The sequence below is a fragment of the Silurus aristotelis genome (assembly GCF_946808225.1).
Source record: "Silurus aristotelis genome assembly, chromosome: 11".
Lineage (NCBI taxonomy): Eukaryota > Metazoa > Chordata > Actinopteri > Siluriformes > Siluridae > Silurus > Silurus aristotelis.
Window position 1 is genome coordinate 9,234,436 of NC_139584.1, and position 23,412 is coordinate 9,257,847.

Below are 23,412 nucleotides of genomic sequence, written 5' to 3' on the forward strand. Positions count from 1 at the left end.
TGTGGTTTATCACACCTGAGTTCAATTTCTCTAGCCACACCCAGGCCTGACTACTGCCACACCTGTTCACAATCAAGAAATCTCCTAAATAGGACCTGCCTGACAACGTGAAGTAAACCAAAAGATCTAGATATCATGCTGAGATCCAAAGAAAATCAGAAACAAAGTAGAAAGAAAGTAATTGAGATCTATCAGTCTGGAAAAGGTTATAAAGCCATTTCTAAAGCTTTGGAACTCCAGCAAACCACAGTGAGAGCCATTATTCACAAATGGCAAAACATGGAACAGTGGAGAACCTTCCCAGGAAATTACCCCAAGAGCACAGCGATGACTCATCCAAGAAGGTCACAAAAGACCCCACAACAACATCCAAAGAACTGCAGGCCTTACTTGCCTCAGTTAAGGTCAGTGTTCATGACTCCATCATAAAAAAGAGACTGGGCAAAATTGGTCTGCATGGCAGAGTTTCAAGATGAAAACCACTGCTGAGCAAAAAAGAACATAAAGGCTTATCTCAGTTTTGCCAGAAAACATCTTAATGATCCCAAAGACTTTTGGGAAAATACTCTGTGGACTGACGAGACAAAAGTTGAACTTTTTGGAAGGTATGGGTCCAATTACGTCTGGCATAAAAGTAATGCCACATTTCACAAAAAGAACATCATACCAACAGTAAAATATTGTGGTGGTAGTGTAATGTTGTGGGCTGTTTTGCTGCTTCAGGACCTGGAAGACTTGTTGTGATAGATGGAATCATTAATTCTGCTGTTAAACAGAAGATCCTGAAGGAGAATGTCTTGCCATCTGTTCGTGACCTCAAGCTGAAGCGAACTTGGGTTCTGCAGCAGGACAATGATCCAAAACACACCAGCAAGTCCACCTCTGAATGGCTGAAGAAAAACAAAATTGAAGACTTTGGAGTGGCCTAGTCGAGGTCCTGACCTGAATCCTATTGAGATGCTGTGGCATGACCTTAAAAAGGTGGTTCATGCTCGAAAACCCTCCAATGTGGCTTAATTACAACAATTCTGCATAGATGAGTGGACCAAAATTCCTTCAAAACGCTTTAACAGATTGATTGCAGTTGTTGCTGCTAAGGGTGGCCACACTTTTCCACACAGGGCCATGCAGTTTTGGATTGTTTTCCCTGTGTTATCTTTTACTAATATTTAAATTAGTTTGATGATCTGAAACTTTAAAGTGTGTGTGTGTGTGTGTGTGTGTAGATAGCTAGGTGTGTGAGTGAGTAAGTAACGGCACTAATTTTATTAACATGCATTTAATGCAGCCCACGTTTCTGTTTGACCATTTTTAATAAAAAAATATACATAAATAAATAAGAGGTGAAATTAAAACCTTCAAGACAACATATTTAATCATGAATTCCTTTCTTTATTTAGAAAAAAACTATACTGTAGAATAATTTTTAATCACTAGAAATTGATTTTACAGAAGCGCCAAGTCTCAAATCAAGAACTAAAATCCGCTGTGATGCACACATTCGACAATTAAAACAATTTGTACATATAATAAAAATATATTGGACCCTGGAGTCATGTTGCAACAATGCCAACTGTTGGCATATAATGTTTAAATAAAAATTATTTCTAAATAAAAAGCACAGACAAAAAATTTTCAGGGGGTTTATTTTTTTACTTTAAATTTACAGAAAGATAAGAATGAAACATTTCAGAAACAAAAAAAAATAAATAATTATCATTCATTTTATTGGTAAAATGTGCTTAGGGTCATTGTCCTTTTGGAAGATGAACCATTGCCCCAGTCTGAGGTACAGAAAGCTCTGGAGCAGGTTTTTTTCAAGGGTGTGTCTGTATATTTTTGCATTCATCTTTCCCTCAATCATGACCAGTTTCCCAGTTCCAGCCACTGAAAAACATCCACACAGCATGATGCTGCCACCACCATGCATCACTGTAGGGATTGTATTGGCCAGGTGATGAACAGTGCCTGGTTTCCTCCAGACATGGTGCTTGGCATTCGGGCCAAAGAGCTCAATCTTTGTTTCCTATATTCTGAGTCCATCAGGTGCCTTTTTGGCAAACTCCAGGTGCGCCGTCATGTGGCTTTTACTGAGAAGTGGCTTCCGTCTGGCCACTCTACAATACAGGCCTAATTGGTGGAGTGCTGCATAGATGGTTGTTCTTCTGGAAGGTTCTCCTCTCTCAAAAAGAAATGCTGGAACGCTTTTAAAGTGACCACCATGTTCTTGGTCACCTCCTTGACTAAGGCCCTTCTCCCCCAATCACTGTTTGGCTGGCAGTCTGCTCAGCAGGCCACTGTGCTTATTGGGACATTCAATGCTGCCAAAAATGTTCTATACTATTCCCCAGATCTGTGCCTTGATACAATCCTGTCTCTGAGGTCTAAAGACATTTCCTTGGACTTCATGGCTTGGTTTGTGCTCTGACATGCACTGTTAACTGTGGGACCTCATATAGACAGGCTATATATCAAGTTGTAGAAACATCTCAAGGATGATCAGTGGAAACAGGATCCTAACCTGAGCTCAATTTTGAGTGTCATGGCAAAGGCTGTGAATACTTATGTACATGTGATTTTTTTTTTTTTTGTTTATTTTGAATAAATTTGCAAAGATTTCAAACAAACCTATTTAATGTCATTATTATGGCAGGAAAATTAATGAATTGAATCAATTTTGGAATAAGGCTGTAACATAAAATGTGGAAAAAGTGAAGCATTGCGAATACTTTCCAGATGTACTGTATATATATAGTATTCCTTGACTGTGAAGTCAGTACTATATGCTAAATTTTCTTTACTGAAAGATGGCACTGAAATTTAACATGGTAAACATCAATAAAATAAACAAAACTACAAAAAGAAAATGAGTAAGTCTAAAGTAACACTAAATGCACTTATCTCATAAGGATAATACTTCAGCAGAGCAGAAACAGATCATACAATAAAACATACAAACATTAAAAATAGAAAATCTGGACAGCTTATTTCCAAGGTGTAATTAATACCAGGGTTGCCAAGGTAGCAGTTTTTTCAAAGCAAAAGAACAAAAGAGGAAGAAGCCTTCATTTGTCACAGACAGAGCACCACAGTGAATTTGTTTTCTTCAGATATCCAAGGAGGTTGGGGTCAAAGCACAAGGTCAGAGTGCAGGGTCAGCCATGATAGAGCACCCCTGAAGCAGAGAGTGTTAAAGACCAAAAAGTCTAGGCTTCAACCCCCTGACCTTCTGGTTAGTTGTAATCAGGGCTTTAACCATTGAACCACCACTGTTGGGTTTGTGGGTTGTGCACGAGGTTGTGGGTGTGCAAAAAAGTCTGCAGATGTTTGAATTACCTTAAAAGTAGTGTGCAGCCACCAAGTCTTTGACAGCCAAAGCGATTTAAATTGAACCAATCTCCGCTGTGAAAAAACAAAGTGTAAAAGTAGGAGGTATATGTATGATTTTGGATGTCATAAAACAAACTTCATATTGTTTGTTATATGCATTGACTAATGAGCAGGTTAAATTGTTTTCAATTCATAAGTTGCATTTCTAGCTGCTTCACACTAGTCTATTAGACTACTGTCGATTAATGCCTGGCAAATAGATTTACGAGAGCAGAGAGGGGACGTATAACAGCTTCGGTTCATTTGAATTCACTCAAGCTTAAGCAAATGCTTTCAACAAAATTATAAGATAATAGAAAATAAAAAGACTTTATAAATGCCACAAATACCTTCTACTAGTGTAAAAAAAAAAAAAAACTGATGAATATCTTACAATGCTCGGATCTCACATCCTGTCCCGGTGTACTGAAAGCAGATGCATGTAATTTTTTACATTGATCACATTTTTAAGGCTTCGCTGAAGACTGATGAGGGATTTTCAAGTTCGCTGCAAATACCTACAATCCTGACCGAGTCTATCTGGAGTTAATTTAACTGCATGTAATCTGTTTTCTGGGAACTGATAAATCAGAATCCACAAAATCTGGATTAAAATTTTTTTTTTTTTTTCCCTCAAGCAGTCTTTCTGAAGCAGTCATTTTAAAAGATGATTTCTCTTGTCCATGAAATGCTTTTGAAGCACACACTGCTATTTTTCACATTTTTGTTTAGCCAGTCTAAATGTCAAAAACTTATCAAAGTTTGTTATATGGATAAATTTAGTATCTACATTTACTTCAATCAACAGCAGTTTTAACCAGCTGCAATGGAGTAATTTTAATGAAAATAAACGCTTATTTTATTTACATTTCTTTTGTTTCCACACTAAGTGGAAAAAGATTTTTTCCTCATAAATCAGATCTAATGATTTTCCAAGTTTTAAATCTGTCACATTCAACAGATCACTTTACAAATGAACCGTCAATAAAGGAAACACACAAAAAAAAAATCTTAATTTAATTGCAACTAAAAGAAAACACACACAAAAAGGAATATATTTATACTAGTCTCATATACATTTTAATGGACAACCTCAGCTTCTCTGGCTTTGTTCTGTGTAAATGAAAATGGAATAGCAGGTCTGCCTCCTAGTGGTTAGCATTAGTATTAAATGGTAACCAAAAGTGTTGCAGTCCTTGATATGATCTGAGTCAAGCCAACAATCTGAGTCAGTGGGGGAGGTCAATTTTGGCAATATGTCTGACTTCACCACATCGCAACTTTAAACACAATATAAGTTTAATCACACAGTGAGGGGCAATAGCCTATCAAGAAAAAAGAGAAAGAAAGGAAGTGAGGTCCGATCCAACAGACGAGCTACTGTAGCTCAAACTGCTGAAGAAGTTAATGCTGTTAATGCTTGATAGGTAATGACTGTTTTGGCAGCAAAAGGGGGACCAACACAATATCAGGCAGGTGGTCATAATGTTATGCCTGGTCAGGTGTATATTTGTTATATTTTAGCATAGTTATATTGGTATATCAATAGTTTCACTGCTATTTAGGCATCTAGTCCAATCTGTAAAATGTGGCTTGAGATGCAGCCCTGAATCTTTAGTAAATGTGTCCTCCTTTTCCTGCTCAGCCTTCATAGCTCATGCTCTTTAAGTAGCACGCAACCGTATCTTGCTTTCCAAAGTCTTACATTTAGCAGCTGCAACCATGTCGATGTCTTAATACAAACCAGGAGGAAATTCAGTTCAGATTTAAATGCTGTTTGAACCAGAGGGCAACATTGAGGAGACAATCTGACTGAGTTTCCACTTTAGACAAGGAATGGCCATCACCATCATACCACAACAACCTGAGAGAGAAAGAGTGAGAGAGTCAGAGAAAGTGAGAGACGGAGAGACAGAAAGTAAAAGACACACAGAGAGAATTAAATATAGGAAGTGCACGGGTTGTCTCAACAGCAAACTACAGTGGTACCTTGACCTACGCTCATACCTCAATTTTTTGCTCGCGTAACAAAGCAAAAAATCGACCGATTGACGACTCGTACCTCGGAAAACCCTACATTAATGCACTCGTAGGTCAAGGTACCACTGTATTCATTATGATTTGTGTGTGCGTTTCTACCTGACAGGTGAATTCCTGCTCTTGAGGGCTTTGTAAAGCTCCAGACCTTGATAAGGCGACACTCTCTTATCCTTGGCACCTAACATAAGCAACACTGGAGTGCGAATCTAATTCACACACACACACACACACACACACACACACACACACACACACACACACTTTAAGGAATATGCAGCATGCAACGTGCCATTTTCAGTAATGTAGTCATAGAAATGTTAAGCAAAAATGTGTGTGCGTGTGTGTGTACCTGGGCTGCATGAACTATAGGTGATTTCTCCAGCATGGTGGTCAGAGCTTGTGAAGTGGGCAGCTGGTCAAAGCTATATTCCAGTCCAACAGAGGAATATCTCCTGAAGAGTACAGCAGAACACATATCATCTAATTTACTACAACAATATAAACATCATCTACTGTCTGAAGCAATGCTGCTATCTGCTACAGTCAGAACTAAAACATGAGATTTATTAAGCCTGATTGATCATTTTAAGAACATACTAAATGTAAACCTTCATGATCATTTTTATTAAACGCTTAATCATTTATACCTGTAGACTGTAATCTCTGCATTAAAACATTCAGCTCCTAGGGTTTTCATTAATTCACAGGTTCTACATTTTTTCGTGTACTTTGTTCGTAATAAATATACCAGTCAGTGATGTCGCTGGTTCCGAGCAGTGTGGCTGCATTGATGACAGGGTTCCGTGCTGCACATGCTCTATAGAAGTCTGGATACTGACCAACCAGATGACAGGCCAGGAATCCACCATGAGACCCACCCATGACAGCTATCTTATCAGGGTCAAGGGACTTGTTACTTTGCAGGACATGCAGCACAGCCCTCTGGGTAAAATAGAATAGATGGTAAAATAAATAATTGAATAAAACTTATAGATTTGTGTTAAGATTTTGCCTTTTTTTTCCACCCATGAGTTCAAATGTAATACATTAACAAACAAACAAAAAGTACATAAATGTGATTTATTAATTATTCTACGAAAATGTATATAAAAACAATATATTTGATCACTTGCAGATTGTATGCGATTAAACACACAGGTTTCAGCATCTCTGCACGAACCTGTACGTCTTTGACATCCTGGCTGCCGATGTTTCCAAGGAGAGAATCGATACTGTCCTGACCAAAACCAGTGGAACCTCGATAGTTAACTATTCACACACGCAATTATCCAGTTATTCATTTAAGGCTTGAACCATATTCATAACTAGGCTACAAATATAACAATCACCGAAATGTAAAACTTACCCATAAGTACAGCGAAACCCAGCTTGGTCAAAGCTGCGGCAGTGACGTTCCATTCAGCAGCAAAATGAGAATGAGGTCCTCCTGCACATACAATAACAGCTAGCACAAAAAATTCTAATATAATGTGAGGTCATACACGTTTAAACAGTGAGTCTGGCAGGCAGTGAAATGCTTTTTACGACTGTTCAATACGGAAGAATGTACATGTAAATGGAAATAGAAGGAGAATCTAAAAATAAATTATAAAATATAAAGTATAAAATTATAATATATACATGTAAAATATAACTATAAAAAAATACATAGGATACAATTAAATATATATAAAAAAGAGGCATGGATATGACAGATAGCAATTGTGCAAAAAAATTAAAAAATTAATAAAAATATCTGAATTCTGAAATAGTATCTGGCTGCTGGGAAAATATACAATGTAAAATATGTGTGCCTGCACCATGAATGAAGATGACGAGAGGAAACCTCATAGCCTTAAAAGAGCTTGCTGGCTTCATCAGCATGGCACCAAAACTTAAGCCAGCTAATGAGAGAGAAAGAGAGAGACAGCAAGAGAGAGAGATAGAGGATTAAGTTAACTACATGTTCGAATTCAGCAGATCTATTACACAATCAGAAATGGTACTCACAGAAATGGTGGTTTTCCTCTTCTGGTGTAGGAGCGATTATCATCGGCTCCCAATCAAAGCTCTCGTGTGTATTAGCGCCACCCAGTTGAGACCATTGTACAGTTTGTGTACGCTTTCCATAAGGTATAAATCCTGCAATCTACACACACACAGTTACATATTTTCAAGAGTATACACATCTATATTTCATGCAATACATTTCTGTATAAAAAAAATAAAAAATAAAGGTTTTTGCCATCAACCTCAATTATAATGAAAGTCTAAAGATATTTTAAGACTTTTATGCTTCTATGCTGATCTCTGACACCATGTATTATACAGATTCATTTACAACTGAACACATAGACTGGACTTCAGTATTTATTTAAGCTTTGTATTGTCTGCAGAGGTGGACAAATCATTCGCAGGGCATGTGCAACAAGTAGAATTCACTTCTATACTGGCATAGTCACATGGATTATAAGTAAGATTTGTTTTGTGTGTTTTACCAAGAAAGTGCTTCCAGTGATGCATCTCACCTCAGTAACTGTAACTATCATGCACATTAAAATCCCGCAGGCTGCTGCACTACACGTACAATCTTTTCAGAATCGGAAACATGCAGGTTTGTGCAGACAAAACTGACCCAAATAAAGTACAGCACAAAGGGCAGGACTGTCCTGCTGGTACAACATACACAGTTTAACATAAGGAGAATACATCAATTAGATAGACATAAATAATATTTTGACTTGTGGGGTGAGAGCGACACAGCTTGCAGACAAAACATTTGGCAAGTACGTGGTGACTTTTTTCAAGATCATTTAAAAGTTTACCAGGAAATAATAAGCACTATGGAGACACGAACTTCGCCTTTGTGCATATTCATTGACACATTAGTTTCTTTTAGCCTGTAGTACGGATTAATTTCTTTTGCCACCTGGGTAACACCCCTGAGTCAAACTCCCCTTGTTGTAAGGGAGTTCAATGTTTCATTTTGCATAAACAAACCTGTGTGGAATTTAATTACTAAAGTTATGTACACTACATATTAGAATATTACTTTAAATGACTATAAACTGTTCAGTGGTATAATACCAGATACAGTCATTTACATTAAGAGTCATGTTGTCATGTTAAATCATGTGCTCTACAGGTAGTATGTGTTGTAGGGTGCGGTCAGGTGTACCATGGTAGGGGGGTGATTAGGAGAAGAGCAGGACAACACCATCAGGTCTTTCATTACTGCCAACAGCTTCACACTCCCAAACTCTTTCCCTGAGGACATACATACATACAAACTTAAAACCAAACATCAATCAAAATGAACACATTGTGTTAAATAATTCTGATACACACGTGGCAACAAGAAACACACATACATACATACATGCAGTGTCCTGCAGTGGTGTTACTCTTCCATTTTGTCTCTCCACTGAGAACAGCAACTAGCAGAGCAGAAAACATGGGTTTCTTTTACAATATTCAGCCTGAGAACACAAACAGCAGGGTTCTAGGACATTCCTTTATAACCTGTGCATTTGTTTTTTTCTGTACCTTGCTGTTTTCACAGGCGCTGCTGAAAAAGATTCGCTCACTGTCTGAAGACCAGCAATAAGGAGGAAGAGGTTCATACAGACCCATAAACTGACCTGCATACACATTGTACATATTTGGATGTCATAGCACCTACAGATAGCAATTACAGATTTCCTAAAATTATATCCAATTCCTGAAATAAGAAATATCTCAATATATCAGTGTGGCAGCAGGCGTGCGGAACAGGGCCTGTTTGCGAATGAAGGGGGAGCTGGATGAAGCGAACGGTAAGAAGCACACCTGCATCTGATGAAATAATCAGTCAGTCTGCTCTGTTGCAGTGATAAAAAGGAGAGTAAACAAGCAACTCATTAGATGCAGGTGTGCTTCCCTCCTCTCGCCTGAGAGGAAACCTCAATCGCCTTGCTTATAGTATCGCAATGTATCACAAAATATCGTATCGTAACCCCCGTATTGTGATACGTCATATCGCCAGATTCTTGCCGATAAACAGCATTAATGCCTGTGTGTGCAGGTACCTTCCTCTGCTCTTCTCACTACATCCACCAAGACTGAAGTAGTTCCGTTCTTCATGTCATACTGAGAAAGACAGACAGACAGACAGACAGAGAGAGAGAGAGAGAAAATGAGAGAGAGAGAGAGAGAGAGAGAGAGAGAGAGAGACTGAATCTGAGCTGCTAGCATTAAAACCTGTCTGTGTATGTGAGCAGATGAAAAAGTGTTTTATGTGTAGGCCCGGCCAGTGATGATACAAATACACAACATCTCACAATATATTTTCGGACATGTCACAATTGCCCGAATGTGCTTTTATATGCTTGCTTGCATTTTTACCAAACTATAAACTGAATGATCAACTCAAATTATCTGAACAGCACTTAAATTTAAAAGATAAAAAAAAAATAATAATTGTATTCATACAATTGGCCCTATATCTTTATCAGTGTTGTTATCCTGGAAATCAAGCAGATGCTCATATCAGTGCAGCTGTGTAAGTTTTATAGTATAAAGCTTAAACTTTCCCCCTGCCAATTATAGGAACAAGAAATTGCATACAAAATTCCATTAAAATTACCAAAACATCCTCTTTCTAACTATCACTGCCATACAATTATTTGCATAAAAGTGTTTACCAGCATCATGCGGAGACATTGATGATGTGGGCCGAACGCTTTTCCGTGCAGATAGACCAGCCAGAGAGAGTCTGGGCTCAACCGAGGACTCATCACTGAGCCGGAATCACATGACAGGAGCTCTAATGTAGGTCAGAGGTCAAACACAGAGCCCAAAAATATATAGTATGCACAGTAAATCATAAATGCAAGGATTATTTACAAAACCATGTAGTCCAGGTGGTAGTCAGTTGCACATAGCAAATCTTACCACAATTTCCATTCAAGTCAGTGGAGAAGACAGCTGATCTGAAATAAAATAAAGCTCATTAATAGTTAAAATTTATAGAAACAAGTAGATGTGGTTAGAATGCTAACTCACCTCCGATTGGAACAGAACTTCAGGCCTAGCCGGAATGGTTCATGCCACCAGCCCACGAAGATCACTGCCTTGCCATCTCCTGTCCACAGGGCCTGAGTGACAGCACTTACAGGTGAGTGAAGTCACAAAAACAAATGATCTACATTGTTACTGCAAGTTTAACGCAGGTTTACATTTTTCCTCTCTTTAATTAAACCTGACGCAACTCATCAGCTTCCAAAAATGATCAGTTAATGTGGTTTTTGGCCCGTTTTGACTGCAGAAAAGTAGAAAACAATTAATAATAAAAAAAAAAAAATGCAACTATGACCAAATTTATATGAAGCCTGCTTCATTTCTCTCTTTCTTGTGGCTACCTGTTCTGTGTGTCATGCAGCTTCTCCCTACTCATGAGATAAATCTGCCATGGCCTTCAGCTGAGCATGACTTCAAAATCGGTTTCTGTCTTCGTGCAATTGTGTCACTGACATCGAAAGAGGACAGAGTTTGGGAAATTATGATTAGAATATAAACTATCAATAGTCGCTTACCTGTCCAGGTGACACATGAGGTGGGACTCCAGGACACATGGTCACGTCTCCTTTAGATAGATTGGCAATACACAATGCTGGGACACTTTTACCAACCAGACCCTCACCCCAGTCTTCCACATATATATTCTTGTCCTGAAAACCAACCACACGCACGCTCATAATTAAGAAAAACACTTTATATGAAGTAAAACCTATATCTAGTCATAAGATGATCAGTTTTATTACATTAAAAAAATACATACTTACATATACATTTTATATTATATTATATATATATATATATATATATATATAGGATGAGACCCTTCAGTATATCAGAAAGTAGTAAAAAATATCTACTTACCTCTTCTTCAAGCACACCCAAACTTCCACTGTCCTTGGCTGATAGCCCTGCCCTCTTCTTCTCTGCTATGTAAAGTAAATGTTCCTCACATGGGGACCAAACTAGAGAGGCAAACTGTGCTGAATACACAAACACACTATTAAATGTAATTGCAGGACCAACATCCCAAAACATGATAAGCGCTACACAAAGGTGTCCATACCATCTTCATAGACTTTTCCATGTTTGTTCAGGGCTGTGAGGTCCAAGCTCCTCTCCAGGCCATTGCAGCCCCATACCTGAGCATTGACAATTCACCCAAGTTAAAAAAAATAATAAACAAAATGCTAATCATACACCGATAGCTTAGTGCTCTATCTTTGCATGGTCATAAATACCTCAAGATACTGACACCCCACGCTATCTCGGATGACAGCTCGACGTCCTCCAGAGGGGGCGTGGCTACTAAGCAGCCTGCAGTTTTGAGAAGATGTGGCTTAAAATACAAGATATTTATGTGCATTTAAACACATACAATTTATGCATATTAAAGTGTGCATGTTTATTAAAAAGTCATGTTTTTTAGGTTCAAATGGATGTTAAAGTGCACAGGTCACTCATACACTGTAGCTTTTGGGTGTGTATGTGCCATAGCCTTACTCTCCATACGTGTTTATTGAAGGTCCCAGACACACAAACTGTTCCGGAGAATTTTCATTACAGCGAAGATTCCAGTGCCGACTAAAGCGCAGTCTAACGCCTCTGTCAACATCACACTGACTCCACTCTGAAAAGAGAGATGTATAACTTTTCCTTAGAGAGAGAGACAGAATGAGAGAGTTTCCACACTGCACCATGATATGCTGGACACTGGGCCTCATTGGATGCATTTGTAAATTGCATCCAATGATATATATATATAAGCCGCACCCACTGAATTTGACAAAGATTTTTATTTTGAACATAAATAAGCCGCACCTGTCTATAAGCCGCTACATTTGAGTCTACAATGTAGACTTACACTGCAATGTAAGTCTACATTGAAACTAATGAACATTATACAGGCTTTAACGAAAGACAGTGTCTGTTACACGGTGTAACGGGTGAAATATGTTGTGGCTCCTTTAAGAGCAGAGCGGCATTTTGGGAATAGCCTGCATTTTTCCGGTATTACTGCGTGTGCAAGACAAAGGAATATGTCCTTATTATTTTCTAATGCTCATTTCTAAGTTTCTTTGACTAACCCGTAACGCTGTTGCCAAGAAAAATAAAAAAGCACAAGTATTGAAAACCTGTCTGTGCTTATATGATTTCTTTGCCATGCAGCTCAGAACACAGGTGAGGTGTGTTTTTTCGTTTCCATTCAGACATTTCATTGGTCTAATGTTATGTCGCGCAGTTTTTTGGCTTGAAGTTTGTGAAACCGAGGAAAAATCCATAAATTAGCCGCATCGTTGTTAAAGCCGCGGGGTTCAAAACGAGGGAAAAAAGTAGCGGCTTATAGTCCGAAAAATACAGTAAACAGTTTAATTCTGTTAATGCAGGAAACAAGAAACTACTTACCAGTGCTTATGGTGAGGTTTTGGGTCTTGGTGTCTGACCCGATGGCTTTTTCAGTAGTGATGCAGGCAGAAACAGGAACAGGATATCTGTTATAGCTTTTGAACACATCTCTAATCATACCGTCCTCCATCATCATATCATTATCTGCAGAAAATACAAGAAACTCCTGTTTAGTGGCTTTACTGACTACACACCAACTCCAATCAATGCATCAGAATTTACATTTACACTTACAGCTCATATCAGCTCAGATAAATCGGTTTAGCACTCACTCACAAGACTTACATTCTGTTGAAAGATTGTGTAGAACTATGACGGGGAAAACAAATAAATAATACATATATGTACAAAGTTATGTGATGCTTAGTAAAATACATTTGCATACCCACTTAAGGTGCATGAGCTTAAGGCTAAACCCCTGCAGGCAGAAATCATCTTTGGTCATGTCAATAATTTTTCAGATTTTAGTATAAACAATATACTATGCCTTACTTTTTTTTTTTTGTCCACTTGTGACCTCTTAAGCACTGAAATGGGCTGGAGCTCTGGCCACAATTATGTCAGGTTGTATTACCTGTATGAGTCAATAAGATATTATATATAAATTTACATTTGAAACATTTTCCCTTTAATTTTCTGCTCGACTCTCAGACATCTCAGCTTCTACTAGATGACCAGTATTTATACAATTTTGCAGCTGTATTCTTGGTTGTATTTAGAAATTGGTTATTGTTGGAATTATGTTAGATGTTAAAATGGCATTCGGTTTTGGATTGACTTAATACTAAGCAGGAACTTTTTATTTTTTGGAAACTATTTATTTCGAACCAAAAATCACTTGCAGGAATATGAGCCATGAAAAAAGATTGTAGTTGGATGTTCAGGTCTATTCAGTCTTTTATAAACACACATTTGTGGCTGTAGTTCCCCCATCAAACTGCAATTTCAAAACATAATCAGGCTGGGGCTTTGAAAAAAAAAACATTTCTTGCAATATTCTGCATGTTGATGTTACAGAGGCTTGACCACAGCAGTCATGTCATGTCACCTAAATTCTTTATTACAACTTTATCCTTCATGTATCCCATGGGCACGGGGGCACAGGGGACGGGACGGGACTCCAGAGTCAGTCCAGTAAATGTCAGTGTCCTAGTTTCAGCCATTTATTTTCCTTCATTCTTTCTGTAACTGCAGCCTTGTACCTGTACCTTGTACCTGATTTCCTGCAGCTTTACTACGTTCAAATGCTTGTATATTTAATTTGTGCATATATTATTTCATTATTATACACAATTAAATGAATTAGATATTCTAGATGCTCAGATCTTTACAAATTAACACAATGTCTGTGTGGGTTTTTTTTTTTTTTTTTTAAACAAAATGGTTTAATGGTTAAGGATGGTTGTCAACTTGCCCCCTGCAATTCTCATTAAAAACAATGCAAATGTAATTTACACAAATTGCTTCAAATGTCCCATGCAATCCTCAACACTCACTATAAGCTTTTATATAAAAATTAAAGATAGTTCAACTCAATATGCTGCTTTTGCATTTTTTTAAGTACATTGTTACACATAAATACCATAAATTGGTGTTTTATTTAGTTATAATAAGCAAAACATAATATTTTTTACCCGATTGTTCGAAAAAAAAAAAAAATGCTGGTTGCAGCCCTACTTGTTATTATAAAATCTTATGTTGGAGAAAACCGATTTAATTTAATGTTAAAACTAACCCCTTAAGTAAAGATCATACTTACAAAGTTTAATATCAGACATTGCGAAAATGCGGATGCGAATTTAAAGGATTCATAAAGAACGTCAATAGTGAAGGGTCACGCGCACACTGTCCAGCAGCTCCACTTTGTGTTTGTGGCCGGTGTCTGCTCCTTGTTCTTCTTCTCGTTATGGAAAGATACATCTTCTGTTGCGCGTTACCGCCTCCTAGTGAAGCAGTTGTGTATTAGCTTAAAAACGGCTGTATGGTTAAGCATGGGGCAGTGATCTTTTCGTCCACTAGGACAGTAGTTGCACCACGGACCAGTTTCACGCATATATCTTAAAACAATAATATGCATATTATATTACTATTAAACATATAATATGACTGATTATTAATTCACTTATTATATACAGTATGTATTGAAAATGAAACTCGACTCATTGGTGCATAGAAAACAACTGTGATTGGAACAAGTGTGGAAAACTGGCATTGGCAGAAGTGATCATCTTTCAAATTATGTGTCAATAAAATAGTAATAAAATTAAATTGATAAAGTTTTTGTTCTTTCTGTGTGGCCTTGGGACCACTGCCCTAGGGCCTGAACAGATGAATGACTTTCTCACACACACACACACACACACACACACACACACACACACACACACACACACACACACACACACACACACTTGTTTTTGCTACATAGTGGGGACTCCTGACTGGGTGGTTAATTGAGGGGACATTGATTTCTAAATACATTAAGGCCACAATTTTAAGTCAGACGTCTCTTTTGGATTTTTTGTTTCCCAAAAATCATATTTTGAGAAGTACACAAGTTTAGAGAGCTCAATTTTTGTCAGTTTTTCTATTCTGGTGGTGATCCCTATTTTGTCTTACCACAAACCACCTCTAGGTGTCACTATTATTAATTATCTGCAGATTATCCAATTAATACGCAATTATAACTGTGTGTAACATTAACGAAGATGAAGATTAAGTTCAGACCATAACTAAAGTGTTGTTTAAAAGGGAGAATTTAACTGTTTTTATTTTTGTATTTTATTATTTTTTTTTTTTTTGCTTTTCACTATTTCCCATCATCTCTTGTATTTGAATAGACAATTTCTAAGAAAGTAAACAGTAAAAAAGCCTTACCTCACTTCCTGTTTAACGCATTCAATTCTCTTCAATTCTGAGAGTCTGAAAAGTTCCACATTTTGGTATCTACAACACTCGTTATATGACAAGCAGGAAATGTTCATGTTTATTTACACCGTCATGGTCTAAAATAAATAATGATCTGTGCATACTGGAATCTATTTAAATTAAAACAGAACATGCATGTGATCAACTGTGTTGCAATATATATTGCTATATAATATATCTATATAAATATTAGGTAGAAGTAGAAGATATTTGATGTAAAACCATGATTAACAACCACCTGAAAAGTTTGGACATTTGGGCAATTCCACAAAAACAAAAATCTGTGACCTCTAAATTCTCTTTAACATCTATTCGTCAGCAACTTGAACTAAAATGTTTCTAAACATGTTGCCTTTAACAAACATATAGGGGAAAAAAAACATCTATTAAAGGGTTTTCTCCTTAAAATTTTTCGCTTCATGGAATCAATGCGATTTTTTACATAAAATTTGACTCCCTCTGAACCTCTCCCTTAAAGTGCTGCTGGGGATTTTTCAGTGCACTCCATGCACTGTTCTTTACCAGAAATCTTGCCAGAACTGATGTAGTCCAATAAAGTCTTTTCCACAGCCTGGATCTCCCCTGTAACCACTTTCTCCGTGGGTTTTGTGAAGATCCTGAATAAAATAAAAGTAATTAGTAATTGTGATAAAAGTGTCTCATAACATAGCATTTTGCCTTTAGCTTTTCCATAATTCCCTACATTAGCTGACTACAAAAACTTTCTTTTGGCTTCTCCTATTAGGGGTCTCCACAGCAGATCATCAGTATTCATGATCCGCATGTTCAATTTGACACGTTTTTACACTGGATGCCCTACCTAACAACTCTACACATTTATCTGGGCTTGGGACTGACACTTAGAATGCACTGGCTTGTGCAACCCTAAAGGCTGGGGTTCACAAGAGGAATCAAAACTTTATCTTGGCAACACCGAGGCTTGAACCCTTAACCTTGTGGGGACCTGCTGATCTGTAAACCAATACTTTACCAACTGAGCTACCAGATCTGTCGTGTGTAAGCAGTCAATAAGCCTAATGAACCAACATGGCTTCTTTTCCATACTTCAACACCATTTAACTCATATTAAAAGTACGCCAAACAAGTCTTTCAAAAAAGACAAAGAAACAATGCAATCTTTTAAACAAGTCTCTTTAATTAACAAATAGATTTTTAGTTTAATGTCACAAAGTAGACAAACTATTAGATTTCACAAGAAAAAAGAATATTTTATTTTGTGACAACAGGGATTGAACCCCCAAACTTGTGGGGACCTGCTGATCGGTAAACCTACAACTTACCCACTGAGCTACCAGATCTGTCTTGTATAAGCAGTCAATAAGACTAATGAACCAAAATGGCTTCTTTTCCATACTTCAACACCATGTAACTCATATTAAAAGTAGGCCAAACAAGTCTTTCAAAAAAGACATAGAAATAAAGCAATCTTTTAAACTTAAGTCTCTTAAATTAACAAATAGATTTACAGTTTAATGTCACAAAGAAAACAAACTATTCGATTTCACAAGAGAAATAAAAAGTCTACCTTGGTGACAACGGGGTTTGAACCTCCAAACGTGTGGGGACCTGCTGATCTGTAAACAAACACCTTACCAACTAAGCTACCAGATCTGTCTTGATCACGCAGTCAGTAAGCATAATGAACATACATGGCTTCTATTCCATACTTCATCACCATGTAACTCATATTAAAAGTAGGCCAAACAAGTCTTTCAAAAGAGACAAAGAAATAAAGCAATCATTTAAACAAGTCTCTTTAATTAACAAAAAGATTTACAGTTTAATGTAACAAAGTAGACAAACTATTAGATTTTACAAGAGAAATTATAAGTTTACCTTGGCGACGCCAGGTCTTGAACGCCCAAACTTGTGTGGCCCTGTTGATCGGTAAACCTACACCTTACCCACTGAGTTACCAGATCTGATTTGTGCAAGCAGTCAATAAGCCTAATGAACCAACATGGCTTCTTTTTCATACTTCAAAGTAGACAAACTATTATATTTAAAAAAAAAAATTTGACTTGGCGATGGCAGGGCTTGAACCCAGAATCATGTGGGGACCTGCTGATCTGTAAACCTACACCTTACCCACTGGGCTACCCTAATGAACCAACATGGCTTCTATTCCATATTCCATACTTCAACACTATCTAACTCATATTAAAAGTAGGCCAAACAATCTGTCAAAAAAGACAAAGAAATAAAGCAATCTTTTAAGCAGGTCTCTTAAATTAACAAATATATATACAGTTTAATGTCACAAAGTAGACAAACAGATTTCACAAGAGAAATAAAATTGTAGCTTGGTGACAACAGGGCTTGAACCCCCAACCTTGTGGAGACCTGCTGATCGGTAAACCAACACTTTACCAACCGAGCTACCAGATGAGTCTTGTGCAAGCAGTCAATAAGCCTAAAAAACCAACATGGCTTCTTTTCCATACTTCAACACCATGTCTTCTTCGTCTTATAATATAATCCAGTAGTGTTAAAATAGCAGCTGCCAATTTTAGGTACACCGATTGTATATTTTCAGGACTTGGTGGTTTGTAAAACATTTTTTTTGGAAGTTTATTAGTGTTCTGTTAAAAGTAAACTCTCTGTTTTATCTATGCAAAAAGGCTCAGCCAGAAAGTGAAAAAAGTGTATTATCATTTAATTATCATTAATTAAAAAAATTATAATAAATTACTACTACTACTAATAATAATATATTTTATAAACCAAATCACATTAAAGTATTTTTGAACCTAAATTTACAATCAATGAATGTAAATTCCCCTGGCATACAACAGTCCATGCTAAATTAGGATTGAAAGACCTGGAGTTGGCCAACCTCTTTTTGATTAATTTCCTATTGCCATTAATAATGAGCGTTTGAATATAGACAGATCAACAATAAATAACATTAAGGGCTTCAGTTTTAACAGATCCATTATATTCAAATTATTTAATGCATTTTCATGTAATCTAACAAAAATAATTAGCTTAAATTTTATACATTTTTATAAGTAAATAGTATAATAATCTATTGTGTAATATACATTACATTTATATTTTATTATTGACCAATAGATGGCACTAGAGAGTGGGAAGGATGTGACACACTTCCAGAACAATGTAACGTGGGGTCGGCAATACCGTGTGTGACCTCAAGGGGTGCATAGATTACACAGTCACACAGATTTTGTCTTGAAAATGGACCCCATGGGGTCTTTAGAGAAAACCTCACTGGGCGTGTCTAGACACTGTTTGGGAGGTGCTTGAATGGCTTTGCCAGTGGGGACCTTAATTTAGGTCCCCACGGTGACATGGGTCCCCATGAGTCAGTGTGCATTCAAGTCCCCACCGGGATAGGAGAACAAGAACACACACACACACACACACACACACACACACACACACACGCACATACATACCGACTACACAAATGTACATTCTATGTCACACATATACTGTATTTATTTTTATATGAACTGTTTATTGGCATTACACAAAGCTTTTGTACTGCTGAAGTGTTACTTGCCAGTTCACTTTTGTTCATTTATGATGTGTTATGTAGCACCTTGGTGCTGGGGAAACGTTGTTTAATTTCACTGTGTACAGTATTCTGTATATGGTTGAAACTACAATAAATGTCTACTTGACAAATAACTGCTGCCAACTAAATGTACAGTATTTCTTTTTATATAGACACATTTACTGTACTGGTCATCTGCTGCACTGTGTTTTTATGCTGTTTGCACACATCTGCCCACTTGCACTTTATGTAGTCCTGTGTATAGCTTTGTTCTTTGTCCTAGTTTGGTTTCCCTTAGTGTTAATGTGGGTTGTTTTATGTAGCACCTTGGTCCTGGGAGAACCTTGTTTCATTTTAATGTATCCTGTACTGTATATAGTTGAACAAAAAAATTGGTGTGAAAAATAATTTTATTTTACTAAGTATATCTGGTAAATAAAATGTTCAGATGTAATGGAAACACGTACGTGAATTAATCAAGAATACGTTTTAAAAAAATGAAAATAAATTTAAGTAAAATAATTAAGGTACTGTACAGATTTCTCATATTTTAAGCCACCAGGGGCGCAATTGTATTTCTGCACGTCACTTTAATTAAAACTTTCTTTTCGGCTTCTCCCGTTAGGGGTCGCCACAGCGGATCCTCCGCACGTTTGATTTGGCACATGTTTTACGCTGGATGCCCTTCCTAACGCAACCCTCTCCAATTTATCCGGGCTTGGGACCGGCACTAAGAGTGGCTGGGGATGGTTCCCTGACCGGGAATCGAACCCGGGTCGCAGCGGTGGGAGCGCTGCATCTTAACCACTAGACCACCAGGGGACCTCACTTTAATTAAAGATTTTAAATTGACCTAATTGAAAAAAAAATAATTATTGCATTAAACGGGTTTACTATGATCAAATATTAATAAATAGATCAAACCTTTTTAAAACATACTTTCTTTGTACTTGGGAATTGATTCCTTCAATTAAACAGAAGTTCAAGAGAAACAAATGACTCAATGCTAAAATACCTGGATAGAAATCTACAGAAGCTTTAGTTAATGTTACATGCCTGTTTATCAGTTACACATTTAGATAATATTTCAGATTGCATTTAAGTCTGTAATGAGAGCATCACCTGCTTCACAGAAGACAGGCAGCTGGGCTTTTCCACAAGCACAAACAAAACTCTTTTACTTAAGAAATCATAGTTCCAAATCATGCTGTGGTCTGTGGTTACACACTTTTCACTCCGGTCTATTTCAGTCAGATTGCTGAAACTCACACAGCGGGCTACACTGCTTTACATGTGCCTGCACCAGTTCCCCAGACAATGGCAATTATTTTGTCAGGTAGACTTTGCTTAATACGCTCAGAGCACTGCAGAACAAAGAAAAACCTTTAAACGTTCTGCGATCATTACTGCAATAAATACCTTAAATATCTACTGTACTTTCAAGAGTACTAACAAGCTAACGCTGATCATTAGCATATACAGAACATTTCCTTCCAGATGGATGTGCCACTGGCACATCGGTTCTCATGTGTACAGGGACCAAGAAGCTAATGAACAATAGAACCTTCATTATGGTAACTGAGGCTTCAGTATCTACTGAGACACATACTCTTGAGAAACATAAGCTTTAAACAAGATAAAGGGAAGTGGAGACTGAAACCATGTGAGACCAAAATGACTGAACCACTCTCATTGTCCCTTATGAACTCTTTACCAGCATTATAAACTGGAGAAGAAAAAAAAGCTGTCAAGCAACTGATTGAGACAGTTTGGTTCCACTACAAACAAATACATACTTACTGGTGATTTTTTAACCTTCCATTTTCTCCAGTAGTACCGAAACATGGCATAACATAATTCATACTACAGGATTAATGGTGGTTTCAGTGATTATAAGTATGGACATAAAACAAAATTTGTAGACACCTGACCATAAGATGTGTATGTGCTTTTTGAACATCCTATTCCACATTTAGTCCCCATTTGCTGTTATGAGAACCTCCACTATTCTGGAAAGGTGTTCGACTTTATGTGTGGTTGTGGAAATGAATGGTTATTTAGCCACAAGGGTGTTACAAAAGTCAAATACTGATGTAGAATGAGGAGGCCTGAAGAGAGCGTTCCAATTAGTCCCAAATGTGTTGAGTTGGACTAAGGACAGAAGATATCTACCATATCTTCATAGAGTTCCCTTTGTGCATTTGGTCATTGTCATGTTGGAACAGGCTTTCATCTCCAATTTTTGATAAAAGGGAAATTGAATGCTACGACATCCAAAGACATTCTGTACAACTTTAACTAGAAGGCACATGTGAAAAAGCTCCTTCATTACAGTAATAAATTACATTTAAATCCTTTCTGTCCACCACTGCAAATATCTTGTCTGTCAACTCAGAAAGCTAAATATATAAGTTCTCTATAACTCTGCATTTCCACAGCTGCTGTTAAGAAGACACTATCATAATTCAACTGACACAAAACTGATGAACCTGGCAACATACCAGGACATTTTTCTCAGTAATTGCATGAAGGAAGTGTTCAGCAACCACGGGTAGTGCCATCTGCTCCCCAATGTGGCCAAGACCAAGGAGATATTGGTGAACTACAGAAGAAAGAGGACCACAACCAGACCCATTAGCATCTGGGGTCAGTACTTTTGACTATTTTTTGTGAAAGCTCAGGGCCTTTAATGCTTGCAGAAAGATTTTTGAGGTCATGTCTATGGCAGATGGTATCAGTCGTTTTTTTCAGTAGTATGATGGAGATGCTGCTCTCTGGACAGTTTTGCATTGGCGGCAGAATAAGAAGTAATTCTGGACAATAAACAATGTCCTCTTCATGACTTACTGGTTACAGCAGCACTCATTTGGGAGTTAATCTCATTCAGTTCCACTGAAGAAAGAAGTAGTACAGGAGGAGTTTCTTATGAACAGCGCTCACACTGCAGAAAAGTTCATCACTGTGCTGGGACACTCTGCATACAGATTCCCTACAGTTTCCATATCACTTTTTCCAGTCCTGATTCCTCCACACATTCCATCCCTGACCTATGTAAGAATGCTTAATGATTTCAGCTCACCAGTTAATATAACAAGTTAGTGGTACATTTCTTCTTTTTGCTGATTCTGAAATTGGATTATGAACATCAGGCAGTTTTCATAAGGAACAGCACCCCCAGGGCCACCACATGGAGTACTGGTGCCTTCCAGGACTATGTTCTCAACCCACTACTGTTCACACCGATGGTGTATCAGTGTACTGCCAAGCACAGCTCGATCCACATCAAGTGGGCTGTAGCCACAACAGTAGTTGGCCGCATCGGTAACTATGACAGAAAACATAATGAGGCGTGGAGGTGGAATAGTCAGTAGATTGGTGGAGAAACAACAGCTATCCAAAGATTGCTAGATGCTTCTGAAAAAAGCAATCACCAGCTACTGCACATCAACTGCTTGCCAGTAAGGAGGGAATTAAGAATTTCCTGGGAGCGTATGTACAAAAAAATAAATCCTACCTAGAAAAAAAAGCAAGGTGGAACCTCCACAATTTCTCAGGCCACAGGTTCTCAACATGGGTCTTAAGAGTAACTCATAATTTACACATTAATGTATTTTTCACTAATACCTTGACCATAGTGTCGGATCTTTCACCCAACCCCTCCTAACCCTTCCTTGCCATCCGGCTTACTGTCAATGGGCATCATATCTAGACCAGCTTCTTTCCCCAAGCAGCCACACACACCTATACTACTCCCACTCATAAATCACTGTCATAAGTCACTGCATGCCAATCTACTTTTCTAGACAGTCAAAATGTACAAATATTGCTCATTTGCTATCCTATTGTGCAGAAATGGAAAGGTTTAATGCATTGTGCTGGGCAAATTTGTAGCTTCATATAATTTCATAACGAGCAGCTTCTCTGGTAGATCATGCTGGATGAGATTAGACTGGGAACTGACCATGAGACTAAAATACACCCTGTCCAGGACACCATGGAGTACTACAAACCTGCAGCTAGAAGTACTTTAGCATAAACATTCCATCTTCTAATAGGTTTTAATGAGGTGGTTG

General features: G+C 37.6%; 1 protein-coding gene across 6 annotated transcripts; it reads right to left on the reverse strand.

The window, feature by feature from the left end:
- Positions 1 to 1,634: 1,634 nt before the first annotated feature.
- Positions 1,635 to 14,783, reverse strand: LOC310733878 (acylamino-acid-releasing enzyme). 6 transcript variants are annotated; one of them, XR_014535903.1, is made up of 26 exons: positions 14,630 to 14,783; positions 13,363 to 13,444; positions 13,256 to 13,288; positions 13,105 to 13,158; positions 12,871 to 13,014; positions 11,968 to 12,094; positions 11,706 to 11,781; positions 11,531 to 11,606; positions 11,329 to 11,447; positions 10,983 to 11,117; positions 10,453 to 10,544; positions 10,342 to 10,379; positions 10,092 to 10,213; positions 9,477 to 9,537; positions 8,956 to 9,050; positions 8,789 to 8,846; positions 8,588 to 8,676; positions 7,420 to 7,558; positions 7,230 to 7,313; positions 6,776 to 6,856; positions 6,590 to 6,678; positions 6,158 to 6,351; positions 5,759 to 5,861; positions 5,509 to 5,615; positions 5,075 to 5,233; positions 1,635 to 3,402 (listed from the first exon to the last, which is right to left on the reverse strand). XR_014535903.1 is itself a non-coding variant. In XM_083555362.1 (25 exons), exons 4-25 carry the CDS (start codon positions 13,109 to 13,111, stop codon positions 5,125 to 5,127), a joined length of 2,145 nt encoding a protein of 714 aa, XP_083411488.1. In that variant the 5' UTR covers positions 13,112 to 13,179; positions 13,260 to 13,288; positions 13,363 to 13,444; positions 14,630 to 14,783; the 3' UTR covers positions 1,635 to 5,124. The 6 variants fall into 6 exon arrangements, 5 of the variants coding, with proteins under 5 accessions (XP_083411488.1, XP_083411489.1, XP_083411490.1 ...); XM_083555362.1 differs by having other exon boundaries at positions 1,635 to 5,233; positions 13,105 to 13,179; positions 13,260 to 13,288; XM_083555363.1 differs by having other exon boundaries at positions 1,635 to 5,233.
- Positions 14,784 to 23,412: the final 8,629 nt, after the last annotated feature.

Bases quoted from the DNA above. Each gene is read 5' to 3' on its own strand.
- LOC310733878 (XM_083555361.1), bottom strand. The intron at 11,448-11,530 runs GTATGGACACCT...TTGTGTATTCAG, and splicing joins TGGAAAAGTCTATGAAGATG to CACAGTTTGCCTCTCTAGTT. The intron at 6,679-6,775 runs GTAAGTTTTACA...GTGTGTGAATAG, and splicing joins GGGTTTCGCTGTACTTATGG to TTAACTATCGAGGTTCCACT.